We start from the raw sequence: 15,340 nt of genomic DNA, 5'->3' as shown, positions 1-15,340 counted from the left end.
ATCCCCTGGTGAAGGGAGCAGCTATCCATTCCAGTATTCTGGCCTGGAGAATTCCATGGACTGCATAGTCCATGGGGTCGCAAAGAGTCTGCCACTGACTGAGTGTCTTTCACTTTCATTTTCACTTGCCATTCCACAGTAGGAAGGTCCCAGTATGTGTTCTCCATGGCTTATCAGAAGTTCCAGAGGGAGGCTGAGTGATTACCTGCTCATTAGTGTTTCATTTCCCTGATTTTCTTTCTTCATTCTTCATTTGTGTTTCCTAGCATCACCCAAGTCCTCTTGTCAGGGTCTGCTCTTAGAACTAAAACTAAAACGGTGTCTTTTGTCTTCATGTTATGTAGAACATTTATTCATAAACAGTCAGTGACGTTCCTGCTGATGATCCATGGACTGAGAGGAAAGCTCTCACTCACCACTCCATAGACGATCTAGTAAAAACATCTTTCTTTCCTCTATAGAGAGTCCCACAGGAGAATTAACTGATAGCACTATAGGTCAGAAATCCAACAGGATTCTCACTGGCAAAAATCAACATGTCAGCACAGTAGCTTTCTTTTTTGGTGCCTTTAGAGGATACTCTATTTCCTTGCCTTTTCTAGTTTGTGAAACTGTGCACATTTGCCATCTCTGTCTCTATAGATATATTTTTGATGTTGCTTGTTATGGGGAGGTGAGCTCTATGTCTTCCTACCCTGCCATCTTAATCCCCCTCCTTTTTACTATTGATTTTTATTTCTGTATTTGAATTATTGATAATAGTGATTTTAGTGAAATTGGAGGAAACTGGTAATATCTAAAATCTATTATTTCAGAAAATCAGGGGGTATTTTATATTGGGCATACTGTGATGTTTGCTTTCTCTTACATAAAAAAAAAAAACAATTAAAGTCAATCAGTTATTTCATCTTTAATGATATTCACTTTTAACATTTTTTTATTTGCTCTCTAACATTGACAAAATTACAGACAGACAGACACACATATACACACAGAGAAGAAAAAAATCTTCAAACCAGGATTACCTTGCAAATATTCATACCATTGCAGATAATGAAGCATATTGTGGAGTATCTGTAGAATTCTATAATATCAAACGTGACTAAAGAATGATTTATTGTACTACCTTAATTTTCCACACAAGGAGGCCAGAGGAATTACATATTTTTTCCCAGACATATACATTGCTAAAGATAAGATTTCCTTTTTCTTTAAACAGTAACTGCTAATGTGATTTTAGTCATACTGAAAATTTTTAGCCATCACTGCAAGTCATCCCAATGATTTAATCATATATCCACTGATCATAAGCTGACAAAAGTAACAATTCTTTAATATATGGATTTTAATTTTACAGCTCTAAACTTTACTCAAGAAAAATTAACCAGTAAGAGAAGAAGACAATCTTCCACATGCAAATTGTGTGACGAAAAGTCAAGTTGAAAATTGAATCATATGTTAAGATTATTGAGACGAATGTTGTCCTACACATGGAGTTCTCCCTTTGAATTGATATCCCATCCTGTTTCACTTCCTGTTTGGCGTTAGTAGTAGACCAGGTCAATAAGGGTTAGAGAAACAACCTATAGTTAAACAATCAATCATCTTTGCTGCTTATTGTTAGAAATAAAGAAAAAGCAAATGACTAAAAGTTAGAAAACTGGATATATCTTAGAGACAGGTATAATCCTCATTGATTGGAGAGTTTTCTTAATATATATTTTTATGTTAATGGCCAAAAGCCTTTTTTATATATGAATTACAGGTTTATTTTTTATCATTTCCATATATTTCTAACAGAACTCACAGTCCACATTTGGCTCATAAAATATAGCATTAGGAAAAAACCAAGAGCCTCTGCTATAGATCAGAGTCTAAACTGATAAGTAAAGTTGTTTTTAGGGGATACTAATAGCCTTCATGGAAGAATTAAGTACATAGTTTAGAAATCAGAGCTACAAGTAATGACTCAAAAAACTGAGCCTGTACTTTTTCTTCATACTAGGTTTGGAGGGGATATTATCCTTAATTGTTTCTATGTAGTGGAAACCTTTTTTTTTTTTTTTTTTTTTTAAATTCTAATATATTATGCCAGACCATAAATAGGAAGGGTGTGTAACTAGGTAACATAACTTCTAAGTTGAGCTAACCATTTCAAAGTGAATATAGTCACGTTGAGAGGAATCTTATCAAATGAGATTAGGCCATATCCTTGTGAGCTAAACAGCAATTGGAGAATTAGTTTGATTTTTCTAAGTCATATTTTTCAGTTTAGGAGATGCCTACCCCAAGTAAGTAATTACAAGTAGATACTCCAACTGACACATTCATTTACCAGACATATGGTTTGAGTGTATACTTCATGTACAGTGTAGTATGCGCTGTATACTAGAGATAGCATACATAAGTCCCATAATTTTCCTTCCCTAGTGAAGTTTTTATTCTTATCAAGAAAACAGGCAGAATGCAATAAATGTTTTGACTAGAGAGAGAAGTAGATAGATTAAAGATAAATTAGATTGGAAAAAAATAAAATTGATAGATATAGACAGACAACAGATGGTTATATATGTTACACAGAAGAATATAGCATGTTAGAGGAGAGAAGTAGCTGATTGACAGGGATGTGAAGGACAAAAAGATGTACAGAGAAACATGTCTGGATCAAATGGATCACAGACCTCAATAGAAAATATAAAACTCGAAAAGTCTTAGAATATAAGAGAAAAACTAAATAATCTTGGGTTTGGTAATAACTTTTTAGATACAAAACCAAAGAAATTCATGAAAGAAAGAATTGATCAGCTAGACTTCATTAAAACAAATTTAAAAACTGTGCTTTATGTAAACATTGACTAGAGAATAGAAAGATAAGCCACTGAGTGGGAGAAAATATTTGAAAAAGATATATCTGATAAGTAATGTCTATCAAAAATATTCACAGAATTCTTGAAAATCAACAATAAGTAAACAGACAATCTGTTTAAAAAATGAGTCAAAACCTTGACCTCATCAAAGAAGATAGATTGCAAATAGCATATGAAAGGGTTCTCACCTGTGTGTCTCGGAAGATATGCAAATCAAAACAGTGAGGTACTACACCAATTAGAATGGCCAAAATCCAAAACACTGATGCTGCCAAATGCTAAGAAGTGTGTAGAGCAAGAGTAACTCATTCATTGCTGGTGGGAATGCAGAACTGTGAAGCTCACTATAAAAACTAATTTTCAAATTTCTTTTGTGTATATGTGTATATGAGCATGTGTAATAAGTAAAGTACACATACATGCATGTGTGTCTGGCTCAGTCACTCAATTGTGTCCAACTCTTCGCAACCTCATGGACTGTAGCTCGCCAGGCCCCTGTCTGTGGGATTTTACAAGCAAGAATACTGGAGTGGGTTGTCATTTCCTTCTCTGGGAAAGCTTCCCAATCCAGGGATTGAACCTGTACCTGTATATATCTGTATGTATATACATATATACATACATACATACCTTTTTGACTTACAAAGAGCTATAGATATTTAATGTAGACACTTTGATGACTTTATGAGTTTGGAGATAAATATATATCTTAGAAACCATCACACCATTCTTCACTATAAACATATTCATAACCTCCAAAAGTTTCCTTTCACCTTCTTTATATATTGTTACCATTTTTAATATGATAAAACAAACCTATCCTTTTAGCAAATTTCTAAGTATATAAAATAGTATTGTTACAAAACTAAACATTCTTACCATACAATCCATTAATTTGCTCCATGGTTTTTACCCAAAGGGATTGAAAATGTATGCCTATGAAAATATCTACATATGCATGTTTATAGTAGCTTTATACATAATTGCTAATGTTTAGAATCAACTAATATATTTTTCAGTAGGTGGTGGTGGTGGTGGTGGTTTAGTCGCTAAGCTGTGTCCAACTCTTGCGACCCCATGGACTGTAGCCTGCCAGGCTCCTCTGTCCATGAGATCCTCCAGGCAAGAATCCTGGAGTTGGTTGTCATTTCTTTCTCCATTTCAGTAGGTAATTAGATAAATTGTGGTATTTCTAGGTAATAGAATATTATTTAGCACTACAAATAAATGAGCTATTAAGCCATTCAAAGACATGGAGGAATCTTAAATGCATATTGCTAGATGAAAGAAGCCAGTCTAATAAACACTATTAATATTCCAACAATATGATATACTTGAAGAGGAAAAACTCTGAAGACAGTAAAAAGATCATTGGTTGCTAGGGGTAGGGGGCAACAGTGAGATGAATCAACAGAGCACAGAAGAGTTTTAGGACAGTGAAACTATTATGTGTCATTATGCATTTTTTAAAACCCACAAAATGTACACCACCAATGGTAAACTATTGGTTTTATGTAATAATGATATGTAAATGTAGGTTCATCAGTAGTAACATGTATTACTCTGGCGAGGGGTGTTGACAATGGGGAAACCTATGCATGTGTGGGTACAGGGCGTGTATGGGAAATCTCTGTACTCAGAGTTTAATTTTTTTGTAAACCTAAAACTGTTCTAAAAGTAAAATCTATTTTAAAACACTCAGGTAAAATTTAAGCTGAAGACGATTAATTTGAAGATGCCAACAGTGTGAAGCATGTGGAGATTTGTGTTATAAGCAGAGGGAACAAGAGTGAAGCCTAAAAACCTTGCTGGTCTGTATAGTTAAATATAGAAAGAAATCCAGTGTGACAAGACCATTGTAGGCAATTTTGATACAAGAGGGCAGAGAAGTAGTGAGCAGTCAGATTATTAAAGACTTTATAAGCTAGAGCAGAAGGAAAGTTTATGCTTAATGTGATGGTAATACACTGGGAAGTTTGAGTAATGAAGGAACATCATGACTTTTTGTTAAGAATGATTTACAGCATAGTGGTGAGACATGATAGAGGGGGCTTTCCCTAAATTTGGTGGAATTTGGGAGGTATCCAACAGAGATATAATAGCTAATTGAACTTCTAGTGTGAAAGTAATAGAAATGCAGTGAAAAAGACCAATTCAATTATCTTGGAGGTAATCACAAAGAATTTGTTAATTAATAAGTAGGATAAAAGGAAAAAAACAATTATGAATGAACCATCAATTTTGGATTGAGTCAGCAGGTTAGATACCACTGTCATTTACTGATTTGGTGAAATTTTGGAGAACCACAGGAGGGTTATCAAGAGTTCTATTTGGGAAATGTTAATTTGAGAAAATGAAGAGCTCCTTGGAAGAATAGTTATGACAAAGCACCTAGACAATATATTAAAAAGCAGAAATATCAATTTTTCGACAAATGTCCATATAGTCAAAGCTGTAGTTTTTCCAGTAGTCGTGTATGAATGTGGAAGTTGGGCCATAAAGAAGGCTGAGCATTGAAGAACTGACATTTTCAAATGTGGTGTTGGACAAGACACTTGAGAGTTCCTTGGACAGCAAGGAGATCAAACCAGTCAATCCTAAAGGAAATCAACCCTGAATATTCATTGGGAGGACTGATACTGAAGCTGAAACTCCAATATTTTGACCACCTGATGTGAAGAAGAGTCCCATTAGGGGTGATGCTGGGGAAGACTGAGGGCAAGAGGAGAAGGGGGCAAGGATTTCATCTCAACCATTGAGGATGAGATGGTTGGGTGGCATCACTGACTCAATGGACATGAGTTTGAGCAAACTTAGGGAGATAATGAAAGACAGAGAAACCTGGCATGCTGCAGTTCACGGTGTCACAAAGAGTCAGATACAACTTAGCAACTGAACAATAAAAAAAATGAGATGGGCTTCCTTTACCATTCAGCGGTAAAGAATCTGCCTGTCAGTGGAGAATGTGCACATTCAGTCCCTGGGTCGGGAAGATCCCCTGGGGAAGGAAATGGCACCCACTCTAGTATTCTTGCCTGGGAAATCCCATGGACAGAAGAGCCTGGTGGGCTACAATCAATTTGCTGCAAAAGAGTCTGACATGACTAGAAACTAAACAAAATAATTTTGAGTTGCCTGGAAGAGAGTGATGTAGATGCTTTAATTTAATATTTGGATATATGAATTTGGAGTTGAGTGGAGAAATCAATATTATGTTTAAAATGCAGGATTCAACAGTGTAAGAATGATCTATAAATCCCTTTGAATGGATGGGATAACTCACGGAAATATACAGATAGAAAAGAGACAAGCTGTCAGGATAAAAATATACCTCTGTTTGATTTGGCTATATGGAGGTTTCCTGATGACTTTGGTGCAGTTCAGTAGAATGGTAAAGGCAAATGTTCAGATGTTCTTTTACTAGATATTAAATTTGAATCTAAAATTTGACTTTTGAATATTATGTTAGAAAAATTTAAGGGTATTTTTAGAGGTAAATGGGGGACTTTAAATGATTTCCTAAACTAACACAACATTGTAAATTAACTACAGTTCAATAAATTTTGTTTTTAAAATGTTTTCCTAAATTTTCAGACTGATGCTAATATTTTCAGAAACGGTTGAATATCTGAACACAGAATTTTACTATAAGCAGAAGGAGAATGAGGAGTTTCCTGGAAGGGGGAGAGGAGACCAATGGGGCAGGATTCAACTGTTTGTCATCACCATTATTTCAGATCAGCAAGGTAAGACCACCTGGAAGACCATGAGCTACAATAGCCATTAACCCCTGAGTAGTTGATATATGGAGACAGGGGCCAATATTTTAAGAATAGGCAAAGAAACTACACTTCACTCTTAATAGAAAGTTAGCTTTTGAGTGCATGTGGAATAGGAGACCCTTCCTTTAATATTAAAGGGGAAGCTTTATCTTAGATCTAGAGTTTATACTGGGAATAAGAAAAGGCAGAGAAAACCACTTAGCAAGTTCTGCAACATTTCGAGTTTATCTGAGAGAGTATGTTTTAAATCAAAAAAAGATTTAATTGACACTAATTGGCAAGTCCAAGGTTTTGACTTTTGTTTTATATAGCTTTTTAATTTTTTCACATTAATAAGACTCATGGGATAGAAGAGAGTTAATATAGTTATAAAGTTAACTATTTTCACATGATAATAATATCGTGGCAGTATTTTCACTCTGCTAGTGAGTGAGTGAAGGTCACTCATTCATGTCTGACTCTTTGCGACCCCATGGACTATACAGTCTATGGAATTCTCCAGGCCAGAATACTGGAGTGGGTAGACTTTCCCTTCTCCAGGGGATCTTCCTGACCCAGGGATTGAACCCATGTCTCCTGCATTGCAAGAAGATTCTTTACTAGCTGAGCCACAATGGAAGCCCAAGAATACTGGGGTGGGTAGCCTATCACTTCGCCAGCAAGTCTTCCGACCCAAGAATCGAATCAGGGTCTCCTGCATTACAGGCAGATTCTTTACCAACTGAGCTATGAGGGAAGCCCCTGCTAAACTCTGTTTAATTCTGGCTCATTTGCTTTTATATATGTATTTATCAGATTATCAAGAATCAATATGTCTCATTTACATTTACTCACATTTGTAATTTGGACAATTTTGATTTACATCGTTCCTTAAACGGAGAGAAGTTGGCCACCGTTTTCTGTTAAAACAATCAAATACATAAAATTTTTGGTAAGTAATTATGCTATGTATCATAAACCAGTCTCTTCTCCCTCACCTTAAATAATTCTGCTTCCTTAACCTTTCTACTGGCACTTTAAAAACCTTCATTCATGTGGTGTCCCCACCACATTCTTAAATATTTCTAATGAAAATGTTCAAACCTGATGAAAATCAAGTAAAAATCTAATCAGATTACAGAGATTTTATAAGAATGATAAATTTCAATTCAAACCTTTAAGCTAATTCAATTGATTTTTAATCTTATTTTATTTAAAAGGAAGCAAAACTAACTTACCAAGTATGTTTATCTTGTCTTGGAAGCAGAGTATTCAATATCCATCAACTTGTTTTTAGCTGGTTATTCTTCAGAGATGGTATAGGCTCACAAAACAGCAGTAATTTTTTTTTCTTTTTCCATTCTTTTTTTTTTTTTTAAGGAATGCTACTTTTAATTTGTATTTGTGCTTATTTGAAAGTAGATTTTATGAAATTTGTTTGACTTCCCCTCATGACTTTTATAATTCTTTATTTAAACCTGTGGGTATTAACTTCAAGTTGTTTAAATCTATGGATTCAACATCTGTATCCATGAATTTTTTGACTCCTTTGTTGATTCTGTTTCTTCTTTGTATCTATAGATTCAACATCATTAACTTCTACATTCTTATTTGAATATTCTTTTTTAATCTTTCTGGGGGTCTTTCGTTGAATCCTCATCTCCCCAAATTTTGTGTAATTAACCGCCAAGCCCTTCTAATGTTTTTCCTTATTTTTTTTAAATGAAGCTTGTCTGAGTCCATCTTTTGAATTCGTCTTTCCCCCACTTTACAAATTATGTCATTAGTTCTTTGGATACCACTTCCACTCATAGATGCAGTTTCAGACTACTAAAATTGTTTCATCAAATATGCTTTTGAATTATCATCCAAGGCCTACTTTCCCTTTTTGGCATCTTTCTTGCCATCCTTCTTGGCATCCTTCTTGGCGTCCTTCTTGGCGTCCTTCTTAGCATCCTTCTTGGCATCCTTCTTGGCTGCATCCTTTGGTTCACTTTCTGCCTCACCAGGCTTCTTCTCATCCTTCTTTTCTTTTTTACTATCCTTCTTCTTTGAATCTTTTTTGTCCTTTGATTCATCACCTTTCTCACCGGCTTTCTTTGGATCTTTTTTCCCTTCCTTATCCTTCTTTGCATCTTTCTTTTCACCTTCTGATTCTGTAGCAGACTCCTTGCCCTTCTTTGATGCTTTCTTATCTTTTTTGTCATCTTTCTTTGCATCTTCTTTTTCACCCTCTGCCTTTGAATCAGACTCCTTGCCCTTCTTTGAACCTTTCTTACCTTTATCTTTTTTGTCATCTTTCTTTGCATCTCCTTTTTCACCTTCTGATTCTGTAGCAGACTCCTTGCCCTTCTTTGGTGCTTTCTTATCTTTTTTGTCATCTTTCTTTGCATCTCCTTTTTCACCTTCTGATTCTGTAGTAGACTCCTTGCCCTTCTTTGAATCTTTCTTATCTTTTTTGGAATCTTTCTTTGCATCTCCTTTTTCACCTCCTGAATCTGAAGGAGACTCCTTACCCTTCTTTGAGCCCTTCCTATCTTTTTTAGCACCTTTCTCTCCACCTGCTTTTTCATCTTCAGATTCTGTCGCTGATTCCTTGCCCTTCTTTGAATCTTTTCTCTCTTTTTTTAAATCTTTCTTTTCATCTGGTTTCGCTTCTTGAGCTTTTGAAAGTTTCCTGGATTTTTCCTTTGAAACTGTGGACTCTGCTTCTGAATCTGATTTGTCCTTGTCTTCTTTACTTTTCTTAAGCATCAAAGATGAAGGTTTAGCTGCCTTTTTAGCATCCTCCTTGGAGGGAGAAGTTGCTTTCTGGGGATGCTGACTCCTGGCAGCTAAATAAACAGATGGTCTCTCAGAAATTCTCATTAAAGAACGGTGCATCCATAAAGGTCGTTTGCGATCTCCCCTTAACTTCTCTGCATCATAATTCTGAAATATTGGTTAGAATAATGATGAAAAATTTGTGTGTGAATTACACAGCCCTTTTTACCAGATATTGAATGCATTCAACTTTGACCATGAAAATATTTTAGATTTTGATAAATAGAGGATAAATGGTAGTTTACGTAGTTTATTGTGCTTTTTTTAAAAAAATGTTCCTTGTTGTACTAAAGGACACTCATACCTCATTTGGGGGCTAATTTTAATTTAGAGGACTTTATAATTCCCTCAAGATTTATATTAAAATTCTCAGAAACCTCCACTTTCTAATGATATATCATAAGCTCTTTTCACAATCATGAGAGACTTTTTTTTTTTTTAAACTCTGTGTTCTTGAAGCTTGTTGGAATATCTTACCCACTTGCCATTTCTATGCTAACTCAGGAACTAATTATTCTCTAATATCTAAAAGTTTTATGTTCAAGCATATCCTGGTCTCTATTGTCACGTTCAAGATCTCTGGAAGTTTGAATGCTACCTGTGGTTAAAATTAAAAGCCTGGTACTCTTCTCCTTGACAAGATATAATTTGAACATCAGCTAAGAACCTGCAATAATGAAAGCAATAACCTTTCATTGACAACTAGTTTCGGTAGAACGGTGTATTCTGTTTTCAACTCCTAGTCAAATATTTTTAAAAAGTTAATTGCAAAAATAACAAATTTTGGAAAGAATGTTAATAAATGGTAAAACAAACAAGAAAGAAAAAAAAAAGAAGAACATGAAAAAAACAGAAGAAATTGGGTTACATCAACAAGAGTTGAAGATACATCATTTGGTGAAAACTTCTCTTGAAATTTTTCATATTCCATGATGATCCCAGAAACATTGGGAAATATTAATCTTCTAATGCTCAGAATTCTGAATTATGTATTTCCGGAAATGAGAAAGCATTGAAACTTTCTCAGTGTATGATGTAACTCCATGATTCTAATGAGGGGATATCTCCAGCTGAGGAATATTTTCTGAATGTTCATACCAACTGTAACATTAGGATATCCAGATTTCTATGTTTCTTGGATACATATTTTCTGTAATGTGGTATTGCTGAACTAATATTTGATAGAAAATATGGGCATATTTTTTATACAGTGAAATGCAAAGAAAATATATCTACTTTCTCCAAGTAGTAGAATTGAATTACCTTTAACTGTACTATTCATGGACTTCCCAGGTGGCACTAGTGGTAAATAAGCTGCCTCCTAATTTAAGAGGCATAAGAGATGAGGGTTAGATCCCTGTGTTGGGAATATCCCCTGGAGAAGGGCATGGAAGTCCACTCCAGTATTCTTGCCTGGAGAATCTCATGGAGAGAGGAGCCCAGTGGGCTACAGTCCATAAGGTTGCAAAGAGTTAGAAACTACTGAAGTGACTTAACACACATGTATGGTCCAGTATGCTAGTTAAAAGCCTCATGTGAACTGAATCCAATTGAATTATAAGATCCAATTGCTCAGTTGCACTAGTCTCATTTCAAATGTTCAGTAGCAATATTAGAATTAGAATGTAAAGATATAAAATACTTCCATCATCACAGAAATCCCATTGGTCAGCCCTGATCTATAACATATATAAAATATTCATGATTTTAAGATTATTATGAGTAACATTATATAACTTTTTCAATACTCACAGGACTTATATTTTCTCGTAGTTGGGAAGGTTTTGATCTCCTTCTTTTTCCTGGCCTTGGTGGTTTGGGAAATACCAGGGCAAAGTGTTGCTGATTCCATGATTTTTTGCTTAATTCACTGACTGAAATAAAAAAACAAAAAATAAGTATACATCTCAGAGTAAATAGAATTTTATCAGGTCTAAAATGGCAGTAAGGTAATTGTATGTAAATGAATAAATAAATGATTTAAATTATGGTTTCATGCATTTGGTAATATTTGAAAATTTTTATTATTAATATGAGGAAATTAAATTTGATCATTTTAAAATTTTGACCAGCTTTATGGTTAGCTATATAGTCACTGTGAAACTAAAATAGTCTATAATGTAAATAGAAAGAAGCAGTTTTACTGTTTCCTCTTAATCCTTCTATCTCTCCATTCTAGATTTTTCTTTTTAATACTCTTTTGTTTGGAATACAACTCTGCTGAGAACAGAAGATGTGGTAACTACTTCTGTAGCTTCCAACGCACTTAGCACATTTCTTGTTTAACATAATCAGTAAATATATGATTGATTCTAAGATATTCTTAATTATTAATCATTTTCTAAGCTACAAGAGTAAATGTTATATGCCCAAGAACTGCAGTATTGTAAGTGATATACTAATGAACAAAATTGATAAGGAGTACCTACAGAATTATGATTATGATGGTTGAGTTACATAGAAACTCTAATATAAACAGTTAAAAACATTAAGGTTACCAATGAGACCAGTGAAAGAGATATGTTCACTCAATTTAAATATGTACAAAACATGCTATATATGAGACTTGTCATTCTAAAGACAGAATCAGGATCAGTGAGAAAATATGCAAAATGAAAGATGAGTTTAAGTTCAATATATTAGTTCAAATTGATTACTTGATATCAGAGAAGGAGAAGGAAATGGCAACCCACTCCAGTATCCTTGCCTGGAAAATCTCATGGACAGAGGAGCCTGGTGGGCTGCAGTCCATGGGGTCACAAAGAGTTGGGCACGACTAAGCAACTAACACTTACTTACACTTCAACATCAGATTGACTGGCCTTGTCAAGTAATGAATTCTTTGTCAGTTATAAGTCTGGTACAGAGTATCAGGAATGTAGCAGAAGACATTTCTGACACAGATGAGAAGTTGTTTATCCATTTTTTACACTGCTTTTCATGTCAGATTTTCTGATTGTTTTGAGTTCTAACATATAAATTTGTTATTTATGTTGCTAAATATATTTACTTAATTTTCTTTGAATTATAGACAAAATATCTTTGGAAGGTATTTACTGAACAAATCATAAAAGTGCTTGAAAAATTAAAAGTTGATTTTTAATGCTCCATAACAGCTGTTGTTATATTACTTATCCCTAAAATTACTTACACATTTTCTTTAAATGAACTCTTTCTTACCTGGAACGTAATTATCATATGCTCCAAAGTTTATTTTTTGGCTATTAAAATAAGAGGGAAAAGTTTTAATCAATTTATATAAAATCGCTCTATTTAATTATCATTATTACACATAAACACTTGCCACTGCAAGCTAGAGAAATATTCTGCATTCTTAGATCTGTTTATTATGTAAGGTTACTTCAACACAGAAAAATGGAGAGTGGTAAATACGTGTTTTTAGCACAAACTTCAACATAATTAAAATAAGGTGGGTAAAGATTTTTCATAAAAAACTCAATTGACATATCTTAAATATTGACATTTATGATTTATTTTTAATGTGAAACCATGAGTGAAATTTTCCCCACTTTGTGTTCCAAAGACTCTTAAAATTGAACTGTAAGACACTGTAAGAATTATAAGATATAGTCTTAAAAAGACTATGCCTAGGTAAGGCCAGATCCTCAAAATAATCTCAGAATTTAACTGAATCCAAATTAATAAATGGTTTTTCCATGAGATGCGAATGTGTGTATGTGTGTGTTGGTCAGTGGTTACCACAATTATTGATATGGATTTTGATGTTTTCAAGATAAATAAAACTGGTGTTACAAAGTAGTTTCTATTTGTCTTAGCAGTATAAATGCATGTTTATGCTGACAAAGAAACATTTTACATCTAATTCTTATTTATTTTAACTAAGGCACATGATATGATCTGTTAAATGAATATATTTAAACATTAGCCCATTATATTATAAAAATAAAGTCACTGATGATCATGAGTTTCAGTTTTACACACACACACACACACACACACATGCATACACCTAAAAACACACATGCCCACAAAGCATTTTACTTTTTGATATTGAATAAATAATACTAATGAAATATAGTAAAAAAAAAAAAAAAAAGTATCTTGGTAGCTTCATTACAATTTTAGTTCCCAGCAAAAAACCTGGCACTCATTTGCCACTCTACAAAAATTTGAATGAATTAATTGAATAAAATTTAAGATGTATTGACTATTAAGTTATCTGACCTAGTATTTCTTGACTGGGGATGTGTATTAAAATTACTTGTCCTACTATATCTAAATCTCTAGGCTTGGATCTAGCCAACGTACATTTATACACTGGTGAAATTTTTTTTTTATTTTCAACCATGGTTATAAACTTTTTTTTTCCCGAAGTGTTCTGAAACAGGAAACATGTTATTATATATGAGATTTTGAAGTGGTACATAAGCATGGTCCATGAAATTGTATGTAATCTATGAGGAATATTCTTTGATCATAAAAAATTGAATTAAAAATTAATAACAAAATTACAGTTGACCCTTGAACAACAAGGATTTGAACTCATCATTTCAGTTGCTCAGTCATGTCCAACACTTTGACTCCAACACACCAGGCTTCTCTGTCCATCACCAATTCCCAGCTTGCTCAAACTCATGTCCATTTAGTCAGTGATGTCATCCAACCATCTCATCCTCTGTCATCCACTTATCCTCCTGCCTTCAGTCTTTCCCAGCATCAAGGTCTTTTCTAATGAGTCACATCTTCTCACAGTTCCAAAGTACTGGAACTTCAGTTTCAGCATCAGTCCTTCCACTGAATATTCAGGACTGATTTCCTTTAGGATGGACTGGGTTGATCTCCTTGCCCTCCAAGGGAATCTGAAGTGTTTTCCAGCATCACAATTCAAAAGAATCAATTCTTCAGCCTTCTTTATGGTCCAACTCTCATATCCATACATGACTACTGGCTAGACAGACCTTGCTGGCAATGTCTTTGCTTGTTAATATGCTGTCTAGGTTGGAAATAGGTTTTCTTTCAAGGAGCAAGTGTCTTTTAATTTCATGGCTGCAGTCACCATCTGCAGATTTTTGGAGCCCAAGGGAAAAAAAAAAAGTCTGTCACTGTTTCCATTGTTTCCCCATCTATTTGCCATGAAGTGATGGGACTGAATGCCATGACCTTTGTTTTCTGAATGTTGGATTTTAAGCCTGCTTTTTCACTCTCCTCTTTCACTTTCATCAAGAGGCTCTTTAGTTCCTCTTTGCTTTCTGCCATAAGGGTGATGTCATCTGTGTATTTGAGGTTACTGATATTTCTCCCAGCAATCTTGATTCCAGCTTGGGCTTCCTCCAGCCTGGAATTTCACATGATGTACTCTGCATATAAGTTAAATAAGCAGGGTGACAATATACAGCTTTGACGTACTCCTTTCCCAATGTGGAACCAGTCCTATTGTTCCGTATCCAGTTCTAACTGTTGCTTCTTGACCTGCATACAACTTTCACATGAGGCAGGTAAGGTGGTCTGGTATTCCCGTCTCTTGAAGAATTTCCCACAGTTTTCTGTGATCTACACAGTAAAAAGCTTTAGTGTAGTCAATGAAGCAGAAATAGATGTTTTTCTGCAATTATCTTACTTTTTCTATAATCCAACAGATGTTGGCAATTTACTATGTGCTTCCTCGGTCTTTTCTAATCCAGCTTGAACATCTGAAAGTTCACGGTTCATGTATTGCCGAAGCCTGGCTTGGAGAATTTTGAGCATTACTTTGCTAGCATGTGAGATGGATGCAATTGTGCAGTAGTTTGAACAGTCTTTGGAATTGCCTTTATTTGGAACTGGAATGAAAACTGACATTTTCCAGTCCTGTGGCCACTGCTGAGGTTTCCAAATTTGCTGGCATATTGAGTGCAGCACTTCCACCAC

The 15,340-nt window shown here is 34.6% G+C and overlaps 1 protein-coding gene across 1 annotated transcript in view; it reads right to left on the bottom strand.

Moving 5' to 3' along the window:
* Positions 1–8,503: 8,503 nt before the first annotated feature.
* CYLC2 (cylicin 2) overlaps positions 8,504–15,340 on the bottom strand; it is a 32,278-nt gene continuing 25,441 nt past the window's right edge. The window contains exons 2-4 of the mRNA XM_052644557.1: positions 12,632–12,672; positions 11,204–11,325; positions 8,504–9,559 (exon numbers count right to left, since the gene is read on the bottom strand). Of these exons, the coding sequence (XP_052500517.1) occupies positions 8,504–9,559; positions 11,204–11,325; positions 12,632–12,672 (1,219 nt within the window). The remainder of the gene's footprint in view (positions 9,560–11,203; positions 11,326–12,631; positions 12,673–15,340) is intronic.

The sequence above is a fragment of the Budorcas taxicolor genome, chromosome 8 (assembly GCF_023091745.1).
Source record: "Budorcas taxicolor isolate Tak-1 chromosome 8, Takin1.1, whole genome shotgun sequence".
In the NCBI taxonomy this organism is placed as follows: Eukaryota; Metazoa; Chordata; class Mammalia; order Artiodactyla; family Bovidae; genus Budorcas; species Budorcas taxicolor.
The sequence above is the reverse complement of the archived record's forward strand: the minus strand, read 5'-3'. Positions and strand labels throughout refer to the sequence as shown.